Source organism: Ptychodera flava, chromosome 1, assembly GCF_041260155.1.
Source record: "Ptychodera flava strain L36383 chromosome 1, AS_Pfla_20210202, whole genome shotgun sequence".
Taxonomy (NCBI): domain Eukaryota; kingdom Metazoa; phylum Hemichordata; class Enteropneusta; family Ptychoderidae; genus Ptychodera; species Ptychodera flava.
In genome coordinates, this window is record NC_091928.1 from 3690087 (window position 1) to 3702377 (window position 12291).

The 12291-nt window shown below is 37.5% G+C and overlaps 2 protein-coding genes across 2 annotated transcripts; both read left to right on the forward strand.

Annotated features, from left to right (window-relative positions):
- The first annotated feature begins 98 nt into the window (after window positions 1-98).
- On the forward strand, window positions 99-10692 carry LOC139120332 (cholesterol side-chain cleavage enzyme, mitochondrial-like). Its single transcript, XM_070684704.1, has 6 exons — window positions 99-683; window positions 7784-7977; window positions 8455-8658; window positions 8827-9001; window positions 9430-9596; window positions 10614-10692. The coding sequence occupies exons 1-4, from the start codon at window positions 229-231 to the stop codon at window positions 8925-8927; spliced, it is 954 nt and encodes a 317-aa protein (XP_070540805.1). The 5' UTR covers window positions 99-228; the 3' UTR covers window positions 8928-9001; window positions 9430-9596; window positions 10614-10692.
- LOC139150283 (cholesterol side-chain cleavage enzyme, mitochondrial-like) lies at window positions 9442-11853 on the forward strand. Its single transcript, XM_070722596.1, has 4 exons — window positions 9442-9596; window positions 10614-10692; window positions 10854-11060; window positions 11740-11853. Exons 1-4 carry the CDS (start codon window positions 9442-9444, stop codon window positions 11851-11853), a joined length of 555 nt encoding a protein of 184 aa, XP_070578697.1.
- Window positions 11854-12291: the final 438 nt, after the last annotated feature.

Genomic DNA, 12291 nt, shown 5'->3' on the forward strand with positions numbered 1-12291 from the left:
GGCAAAGTGTGTCGCTGACATGCGCTGAAGGACAAGGTTCCCCGGGCCTGGAAACACTGTATACGGCACTGCTGGAAACCAAACATCGATGTAAATCACATGCAAATAAGGTTAGAGTTCACAGTTCGCCTTCTTTCAGCTTGAAGGGTAACAAAGTTCAGTCTCTTTATGTCGGTATCATCACATAGACTGTGGTTCTCTACAATAAGGTGACTTCTCACAGTGGTAATGGCGTTGTCTCCAAATCGAGTTTTAACACTTTTGCTTACTAGACGAGGCCAGACTTGTTGCCAGTCCCAGAGCTCACTCACTTCGTCCGTCAGAAGGTCAACAACAGTAGCACAGCCTGTAGATAAAGGCGATGACAGACCGAAGCTGATCAAGGAGAGCGAAGTCAAACCGTTTGAAGCTATACCTGGACAACAGAGCAAGCTTGCTACCTACATCAATGTGTTTCGCAATGGTGGTCTAGCGAGGCTTGATAAATACTTCACATGGCGTCGAAACACCTTAGGTCCCATTTGGAAGGAAAGTATCGGAGTTGTCTCTGGAGTTGTGGTAGCCGATCCCAGCGCAACCGAAGCTGTTGTTCGTGCCGAGGGCAAATATCCCCGTCGGTTGCCGATGGAACCATGGTTACTCTACAGAAAAATGGGAGGATATTCGCTCGGTGTCTTTCTAGCGTAAGTTTGCCGTAGATTTGTTTATATCTGTAGGTTTATATGATTTATTTTTAAAGCAAAGTCCCTATGTGTTGAGAGCCAACAGTTGTTGTTGAAAGGGGTCATACAATGCAGTGTCCCGTTTGCTCGTATGCTATTAGCCTGTACAAAGGTTACAGCGTTCGACAATTCATACACGTTCGCCACACTTTTTGACAATGTTTTGGTCGGTTTACTTTTCTGTACCTCGTGCAGTTAGCAGACTAGTCTGAGTAGGCTAGTTCCAGATAAACTTCATTTAGGATTGCATATAGCTTGCTTACTGATCAGTAATCCGAAAGTTAAATTGGTTCGTTCATTTACTGACTGCATTACCGTCTTGTACGCAGAACTAGTGTCAGAAATCTGACATAGAGCACGTGCAGCCAGCGAACAATGCACTTTTAAAGGGGCCATCATGACAAGATATATTGTGCATGGCAAGTAATGTGAACTGACTAATTTTACGTCCAGAGGCTAATTAATTAGCTGTTCATTATTTGCCCTCCCACTGAAATTTTTCGACTTACCCTGTCGCCCTCAAACTCAATTTTTAACCACTCCCCACATATTTTTGCGTGATTCCCCTCCCCATTGTGAATTTTTGAAGCTCCTCTGCCCTGTGTGACGAAAAAACTTGTCGATTTCTCCTGCCCTGGAAAATTTGCTTTCCTTGTTTTCCCCATTCCCGGTCCAAAGTCAACCAATATCTGGCAGTGCCCTGCCCGACCAAAACAAACCTGAAATCTGCTCCCTGCCAGCTAAAAATACACATCCCCTGCCCTGCATGCTGTCAAGCAAAATGATGCAATGCATGTGAAACACAGCTCTCTACCACATTACATTTAGCTGACTTAGTGATTAAAACAGTGATTGTCACGAAGAGAGTCAGTATTGCACTTAGTGCACACTTTACTTGCTCTCATTCAAGTACAATTGTGCTGTAAGGGAGATGTGTAGATAATGATTTACATAGAAAACTACATCATCTGAAAACTATTTTAATGCCAGTATGACTCAGACCAACGGTAACACTATAATCGGTTTTCTGCGGGAACTCAAGGCTTGGATCATGTCTGCCTGTGCTCGTATAAGGACATGACCCCATGTCATGTATATGCCAGAAGTGCAACTACATCAATAAGAAATTGTTTATTTGACCAGATAAAGATACAAATACAAGAGAAAAGTAACAAGAGAGGTATTACGGTAAAATATAACTTTATCGGGTTTGGACCATAGAAATCGTCCACTGTAGACTAGTCGAGTCAATGGCCCACTATCAACTCATAACAGTAACCGATGATGTCATAAAGGGTTTGAGTAGGGACAAGCTTGTTTAATTTTAACCACGAAATGATCGTTAACCCTTTGCACCCCAAGGCCCTGGGGTTGAGTTGACATTTGGAAGTACCATCTAGTATGACGTCTGACTTCTTAAATTAGCAAAGACTGTCCCCCATAACAATATATTTTTGGAATCACCATTAAACACTTGTCCAAAAATATGCAAATTATGGTCATGTGACCTCATTAAATATTCAAAATGGCCGCAAACATATAAAATATTGTATTTTTTCAACATATTTCTTTATATTCATAGGAAATCCTCATTAATTTATCATTTTTCATCACCAAACCATTGCTTTCTATCACATCAGCATGAACTCATATAATATTGAGACAAAAATTATGAAACATACTGATATTTTGTATATTTTTGGCCTGCTAAGTGTAATGTAAACAAAGGCCCTGTATAAGGGTTAGTTCAGTCAAAGCATAATGTAACATAACATCCAACATCTTATATTGTGAAATATTTCAAATGGTAAGGATGTATATTTGAATGACAATGAAACACTTGTCCCAAAAATATGCAAATGCTAGTCATGTGACCTAATTAAGTATTCAAAATGGCCGCCAACAATAGAAATTTATCATTATTTTTACATGTTTTCCAATTTTCCAGTAAAAAATAATCAATATTGTATCATATGCTAATGCTGAATCACATTTTATAGTCCCATGACCATGAACTTTGATGTAAACTTTATACATTATGATAAACTTTACACAGATTTGATCAACTTACACAGATGTCCTTGTCCTCACTCGTAAGTGAAGAATTATACACTGTGCCCTTGAATTGGGGTCAGACAGGTCAAGTATCCTATTTTATAACATCTAACTATTGAATTCATCAAAATTTGTCCACAATAACAATATATTTTTGAATTGTAGAATAACAATTGCCAGGAAAATATGCAAATACTGGTCACATGACCTCATTAAATATTCAAAATGGCCACCAGTATTCTAAATTTACAATGGTTTTCAAATATTTGCTTCTCTTTCTGGTGACATTCTAAAGAATTTATCACTTCCCATTACTCAATTATATCTAAATGTATATTAGATTCTGCTTTCTACAACTGATGATTCAAGAAAATGTTTGAACATCATTTTTATGAATCCAATACAAGCTTTTTCAAACCACAGAGAACAGTAATGTTACAATATTTTGCAAAACGCAGACTTTGATTATTCGAGTTTGCAAATTTCATCCAATATGCATGCAAAAACATAAGAACACACAATTTCATTGTAACCAAAACAACATTATATTTTTTCTTTAGTAAAAAAGTAAAAATAATGTAGCAACACACTATAAACCAGACCAAAAACCCTAAAAATATCACAAGGAACCATATCTGGACAAGGTGGGTTTTGTGGTATGTACATCATTTGTATAATAAAATTGGGTCTTAGAACACAACACTATCAATATTGATGATATCACTGTCTTTTATCATATTCTGAGCTATGCATGTAATCTGTAAGTCTTCCTCTTTCCATCTACCAACTGTAACATTGAAGGGAAAAAATGCAGAAAGACCTGCAGTATATAGTCTTTTAAAAGTACAGTATTGTGTGTAAAACCTATACTAAACTTTCTCATTTTGTTTTCTCAATTATAAATCACATACAGTAAATCTCATTCTACCTTCAATTGCATTTTTACAATCAAACAAATTACTCTGAAGAGAACAAAAGACTATAAACCCCAAGCATTATGCTTGAAGACAAAAACAAATTGAGTATCTATACAGTACAAAAATGTCATATGATACTATTTTTACTATCAAACAAATTACTCTGTACAAAATAAATACTACAGACCCCAAGCGTTATACTTGGAGACAAAAATAAATTGAGTATCTACACGGTCCTATATGTCATCTGATGCTGACATACAGTCACCGGTGGACCATCGTCCTCTGGTGAATGAATAGTTGACAGACTGGCTTACTATCCATCCAAGGAAGGGCCAGCTATCCTCAATAACATCATTTCCCTCTGAACGTAGGTAAGCATGTCTAGCAGAGCAGAACTAAATTTGACTGTTCCACACAGCCATGTGTCCTGTTGATAAAGGTCTTGCTATCCTAACACTTGTATAAACGTTGTCTGTCTTCAGATGATGGCCTAAATTTAGTAAACCCTGCATAAGATCAAACATTCCTTGCCTAGCTTGCTTCACACTCCTTGCCTTCTGGTTTTAGGTTCTCTTTGCCTGAAACATAAACAAATACAAAATTTTTAAAATGTTATATATTTTGTGCAAATAAGTTTCAGTAAGATAATCCAAGTACAAAGCCATGCTTTTTTCAAGGTGGCATATTCTATAAATAAGAAGAACAAAGCTTGATATGGACTAAGGAATTACTATTACCCCTCTCTCTCTCTCTCTCTCTCTCTCTCTCTCTCTCCTCTCTCTCTCTCTCTCTCTCTCTGTCAGGGTAGTGCAAACATGTTGCAGTTACATATTGCAAATACTAAAATATAAGAGTATGTAATACACTCTTGATGGAAATTTGCAAGGTATTAGCACCCATTTGCTTCGATAAAATTTATACCACAAATAATAAGTTTGTACAATGCTTACACACACTATCTGTATCCTCCTTACATTTGAACAAGCAGCTAAATAGTTCACCTTTGGCATTAGTATCCATGAATAAAAAACAATAAGATTATGAGGAATATTTATATAAAACCATATGTAATACAAAAGACAGACGGTAAGTTCCGCCTGCAATACACATCTACAGTCAGTAGGACACGTCCTACAGTAAACCTAACAATGCCTAAATGCCCTATCTTGCATCTGTCAACGTCTGTCTTATCATCTCTGTTGTTGCTCTGTCTTTGCCTTGTTGCTTTGAGGTCTGTCATGTTTACTAATAAACATCGAGCTATGCCAAGTGTCATCATCGATACATACATCTAACTGTGCACTGCAAGTTGTCAATTATAAAGAGGAACTAGCCTACCTTTTTTACTCTGCGCTGCCGCGGTGCCGGATTACTTTGAAGGCACGGGTCGGACTTCCAGTTGCTCTACTGGCGGCTGAATTTCTTCGCCGTTGGTGTGGTCTTAGGACGCCATTTTGATCGACATCGATGTCCCGTTGGTCTAATGTGCGATGTTCACTTTCTGAGCGGATTTCTACTCGGCTTCGGTCAAAACTATCCCCCAAAACACCCCGTCTTATAACGGAGCAAAGTGTAGCTGTCGTCGGCCGCCATTTTTAAATTCCTGTCAACTTTCGCTAACGATCGCCGCTTAAATATCACGAACTTGATGAAGCTGTTCGTATGTGAAACAGTATGTGGTTGTTTAGAAAGTCGTATTAGGCTCCCCTAGCTTTCTGACTCAGTGTTATATGGCTGGCATTGCTATTCAGCCGGGAAAGGACCTGACGTCAACGTATTGCAAAATCAGGGGTCAAAAGGTCATCTTGCGGCAGTTTAGTGCCGAACGGGGTTCAGAGGGTTAATACGTTTATATGACCGCACAGCAGCAATTTGTTTAGACCGCCTGATATTTGTTAAAATTGGCTCATTAATCTAACATTAAAAGGACATTGTCAGATATATTGATTTCGACTCGAGTTATTTTTGATAAAACTGCATATGGCCAGGTTTGTTGAGGATAATACACTGTGATTTCATACTTCCAATCGGTACATAGTATCGTAATCGTATATACTTTCATTCAGTCACATTTAATCCAGATATACCATGACATGCAGGGGTTATGTAATTGACAACGAATAGCTTTCCCGTTTATCTGTACGTAGAAAACTATTGTATGCCCACGCTAATATCGTTCCGTGACGTTTACCGTAAAATATCGGCCTTGATAATTTACGGTAAACGTCAAGATATGCATGATAAACGTCATCAGTTTTTTCCCGACTACATTTGACCAAGGTCCCTCGTTTTTGTCATTTGATGGTAAACAAAGTAAACAACAAGCTGTATGTCACTCTCCGTCTGCGATGTCAATGTTGCAGACATGAAGATTTGAAGGGCTTTGAGGAAAATTATATATTTCAATTTGCTAAATTCTGGAAAAATAACTTGAATCTTGTAATTTTATCCCGTGGTTATTTCGCGTAAGTTACTGTAATTTTTAGACAATCTCTAGCAAACATTCTGTTCTCACAGCATGGTCTACCTGCGAGTCCGGACAGACATGGCAGCATGCCGTGCGCGCGACGCCTGTTGACAAGTCAACTCTCAGTGTAAACAAACAAAACCGTCAACCACTCTCCGGTACATGCAACGATTGAGCAGACCGAAATCGGGAGAGATGTAAAGGACGGTTTATGATCGGTAACGATTGTAATAGCATATTGCACCATAACAAGCTCTTCCCGTGCGACTGCATTGGAATCCCGGTACCTTATGAGTTCATTGAGATATGGAGGATTTGTAGTGCGTGGTATTAACTTTTTCTTTTAGTTAATGAATGGGAGAGATATGAAGCCTATTTATATATTTCCATTTTATGCGTAAGGTGGAATGAAAGTAAAGCCTAAAAATTTAAGATTTTCTCTATCATTTGTAAAATTCTGAGCATGTGTGTATGACAAGGGAACGAGCACAATTAACGGCAGGGGGGCTGGAAGAGAAAATATGTGGTGCATATATTTTTTACAGCCCCCCCTAACACCAGTAAAAATTTTAGTGGCCCCCATCACCGGCAACAAAATTTTTGTGGCCCCCCTCCCCAAAAAAGAAAGATTACATAGGTACAAAGTTGTACACATATATATAATCCTTATAACTTTTAATATATGCTTTAGTGAAAACAACATTCTTGCATTCTTGAAATAAATAATAAACAAATAAATATATAAATAATAAACAAACAAAATAACATAAGTTCAAGCTTTACTACTTGTAACACCTACAGCTACTTTTCAGTATTGTGTTGTGCTATTTTAATCTCAAAGAATGATGAAATTACCAAATACCTTATAAACAATCTACAAGTTCATTCAGTGCTGTTATAGTTGTTATAGTTGAAGCATTGATTTAGACATGAATTATTTTTAATGATGACAGTGTTCACTGCACATCTCCAAGTTAGTCTAACAAGCTCAAGTCAATTTTCAATAATAATATTGCTCATTATACACATAACAACTGCATTGTGAGGTTTAAGAGTTGTTATTTCATCATGCTACAAGAAGTTTGACAAGGAACTCCATCTTCAACAAGGAACAAAAATGCTGAAAAATATTCTCTGTCTGTCATGGTGTAAAAAATTTTGGTGGCCCACCCCTTAACTTCCCTGGAATTTTCATGGCCCACCCCAAGAACACTCATTTTTTTTCGTGCCCCCCCTCCCCCATTTTCTCTTCCGGCCCCCCTGCCGTTAATTGTGCTCGGTCCCTAAATCAGTTGTTACCCAATATCGAAAGTTCATTGTGTCGTATTAGCTTTCATGTCATCTGTGCTACATCAAACGCTCGACTTCATCTCATGTCCGACGCAGCACAAATGACACTCATGCTGATACGACAGAGGAATAGGCGATCTAATTATACCATACATATAAAATTAACCCTTAGAAATGAAGTTCGAGGTCCTTATATTCATATTCCTAAAAGATGCAGAAAATTGTGTTTATTTGCAGCAATCGACTTAAGGGCCCTTCAGAAATTTTACCTGTTGTATTTTCTATAGCATTTACTGTATCAACTGTATTTTGTCTACTAATTTACACAGTGAAGGAGAGGACTGGCAGCGTCATCGTAGTGTTCTACTGAAGCCATTACTTCGACCCAAGGAAGTTGCATCACACACAGACACACTGAACGAAGTTTCTGATGATCTCATCGCCAAGATCCGTCGCGTACCCGCAACGACCGGCAAGAGTTCCAGTACTATGGACGATGAACTAGCACGTTGGTCCATGGAAGGTATTGCGACCTGCGATGTTGTATTGTTTGCTCGTAAAAGGGCTATTTACGTTTTCTGTATGCGTTAATGTTTGTTGGGTTTCCGTCCGGCAACGTAACATTGTAGTAGCTAAAATTGTCAATAGCAGCAATTTTATCATGCATGTTAAAATAGTCGAAGGTTTGCATCGTAAGTTAAGTCAGATGTAGCTCTGATCAAAAGTATCGGAGATATGTTTATTTTTTATTTGCATACTGGCTTGTAACCTCCATGGATGGCATGGCAATTGTCTACTGATGCACGCCTGGCTTTTCTAAATATTCAATCAATTCCGGTATTTAAGCAGTCTATCAACACCATGTCTTCATTACAGCTGCAAGAGCCTGTGCTAATTTGGATGATGATGATGATGAAAGTATTATCATTATTGTCATGAATATGAGCGTCTTGACATCGTTGTAGCTATATTTATCTGTTCGTTTTTCTATCTTTTACAGGCATGGCTGCAATATTGTTCAACAGACGTCTGGGATTGTTATCCGATTCGGTTGATCCCTTGTCAGAGGAGTTTATAAAAGCCTCTAAGGACTTCTTTACCTATTCAGAAGCCTTGTTCTTCTTGCCACTCAAACTGCAAGTGAAGTTGAATCTTCCAGCATGGAAAAATGTAAGGCAGGCGGCCAAGTCAATTTTTGATATCAGTAAGTCTGCATCAAATTCTGCTTTAGTCTTTTTGACATATTTACAAATCGTGATATTCTTATATATGCCTTGAATCAATGAGATTACTACAGCTTGGCATAGGTTAAGCTACTCCTTTCTAAATTGAAATATAATCCGCGCAACAATTTTGATGTTGTTGTTTGCAGCCGAATTCCACATAAAGGAGAGCATTACCGCAAGGAAGAGATCCAGCGATGACTCAAACATCGATGATGATGGACACATACGTCATATCATCCATACATGAATGACAGTGGAAAACTCACAGACGGCGAAATACTGGCCAGTACAGCAGAGCTTTTTGGTGCGGCCGTTGATACAGTAAGAAATTTGAGCTTTTTGCTCACAACTATTCTGGACGATTTGAGTGTTGAGTGTATTTGAGGGGATCAAAATGTTCAATCTCTTACACAGTAGCAGTTTCCAGTTTTACAAAAGACAATTTTATTCGAGGAACTACTAGTATAATCATAATAGATCATTCTGGCTTTCATTTTCGGCTCTATAGTATGTACTACCGTATGTTATCCGTAATTAGAAACATATATTTATCATGATATTTTGTAGTTTTTTCCATACGTCCATATAAATTATTCAATGCTTGGCTAGGATTAGAAACGCAGGTTCAGCAAAACCCCTGACCAGTGTAATTGGATATGCTTTATGAACAATATTCTGTCAATACTACTTAATTGTGATCACAATAGAAATATGATATAATTGGCGTTGTTTTTAAATGCTTTTGAAAGACATCAAGTACCATGGTATGGATACTGGATTTATTGGCCTGGAACAGAAATGTCCAAGAAAAGCTGCACGAGGAAATTACTGAACTGTTGAAGAAAGGAGATAAAATTACCCAGGAACACTTGAAACATTTGCATTATCTGAAGGCTGTCATCCGCGAGAGTATGAGGTAACTGATGTTTTACTTTTGTCACTGTGGTTTAACCGTTTAACGGTCCCATCCATGTCTTCTCAAATATGCAATGTACTTTTCAAGATACAATGATAGAAAGCAATGTGTCAAACTTTCAGAGTAAGACTCTTTTTACCTTAAACGGTCCTCGTCCATACTGTTGTTCGGGAAATTTGTTATGTAATTAATTATTCTACTTTCGCCTCAGCCTATGGCACAACAATCTTTGTTGGTAGCAGAGAGGGCTTCAGAACGTATAAGCTTTCACTTCCATAGGTTTGAATTTGCGACTGCCATAAACAGTTGATTCGGCTCACAGTGACTTTCATGAAAGTTTTCTACCTTAATAAATAGAGTCTTTTGGAAACTACTGTCGGCTTGGAAGAGCACGTGGGTGACGACATGTCAACTTCTGTACTTTTTGAAGTGTGCATTACAGTAACTTTAAAATTTTCGTTGAATATATAAATCTCGACCTTGTGAAACATATTCGACATTTTATACTATCGCGATATGTTCTAGTAAAATAACCTAATAAGGGGAATGTTCGATGAGGAAATCTCATCTGTACGGCCATTGGATGTGAAACGCTCGCGTTGACCCTGAGAGGATGCCAATATGGAAAAGGCGTAACATTTTCGGGGTTTCAGTTGACCTATGAATGAACTAAGTTGTAAAAATGTCATAATTCTTCACTTATTGGCTATATGCATCTGACTATTGGCATAATGCACATAAGCCCAGGAATTATTGAAAAACGTACTGAGATAAGATCAACTACATAAACTACACTAAAAAGTATTCCATAGATTTTTACCTTTGACAGTATTGTCTTGTTGGCTAAGCCGAAAACATGTTGGTAAAAGTTTAAATTCTTCCGGAGAATTTAAGCCAAAATTCTTCCGGAGTTCTAAATATATAACATTCAAGGAAACGCGTCCTATTGTCTTTCTAAGTCACGTATATTCTTGTAAACTGACATGTCATCTTTGTTTGAATTTTAACACTGAACAGGCTTTACGCTGTAGCGCCTTTCTTCACCCGTATCCTCGCATCTGACGTTATTCTCGGCGGGTATCACGTGCCAGCCGGGGTAAGTTTGTTTTGTTTTCGGGAACGATGCCCTGCATCGGCGTGTGAACATTTGGCCAATGGATTTGATAAGTTTCATCGTCTACTTTATCTACATCGAGATTTTTATTTGTTTCCACCAGAACAACTAAATGTGTATCCTATGTATACTTTGCGTCCTAGACTACGGTGATAGTCCACGTAGGACTGATGTCACGTGACCCACAATTCTTTGATAATCCGGACCAGTTTATTCCAGAAAGGTGGCTGAGATCAGACAAGCCTATACCGCGACTCAATCAGTTTGCTGCCCTACCATTTGCCACGGGACCACGGCAGTGTATCGGTAGAAGACTAGCTGAACTTGAAATGCATCTTTGTTTGGCAAAGGTAAGATATAAAGATAATTGCATACATTGTATTCAAAACTGTGTTCCTAATTGGGATATGCTCATGCTCATAAAATTCCACTTGTCCATACAATATTTGCTAAATCATGATGCTTTTTATACATGAACGTTACGTGTATAGGATATTTTGGATAATAAACGCTGTGTAATGCCTTCAAATTCGTACGAACCCTTTGAAAATAGAGGCTCGTAAAGAGGGCAACAAGGCTTACTGGATTGGACACTTATTGTCATATTAATCCATTGGTACATCTGCACACTGCAACAAATATTTGATTTCTTTAATGGTCAAAGTTAAGAATGATTTATCTTATCAATGATTTCATTTGTAAATACATACTTTAGTGTATATAGCCTTTGAATTTGATAGCGGTTTTCCTTATCTTATATTCTTAACCTTCGGATATGTTAACGAACAATTAGAATCAGTGAAACGTTAGGCTTAAAAATTGTTGAAAGTTGCATGGAATGCATTTAAAGTTTACACATGGTTTAAACTATTTACTGTTTTGAAGATTTGTTTTGTTCTTTTTTAATTCTTTAAAAAGACCGAACAGCCGCATCTTGGCGAAATATCAATGAGAACCTCTATCTGGCACACTTGATCCAGTACGCCTTGTTCTTTACTGTAAAGTGCTAACATAACTTCTCCTTTACAGATTGTACAGAATTTCATATTGGAACCAAACAGTGACAGGCCACTGAAGCCTAGACTGAGGCTTCTTCTGGCAGGTGACAAACCTTTAAACTTAAAGTTCGTGGAGCGTCTCTAATTTTGACCATAGAAGATGTGATGATGTGCGTCGTTACGTGCACGTATGCAATGTTGCAAAGTTAAAGATATCCTGAGATGTATGTATGTTGGGAGACACTTGGAGATGTGAGACATTATATATATATATATATATATATATATAATATATATATATATATAATATATATATAATATATATATATATATATATATATATATATATATTATATATATATATATATATATATATATATATATATATATATATATATATATATATATATCAAATTGTATATTTACTTAGATTCATTTCCGCAATAATTTCAGCTGAATTTCTCATAAGGCTAAGCACAGTCAATATGGTCACATCTGTCAACAGTTTTATTGGAGTTGACTCGGGCAATGCAGCGAAATATATGTATCGGCTTTTACAGCATGCGCAGATGTCTCTGTTTAC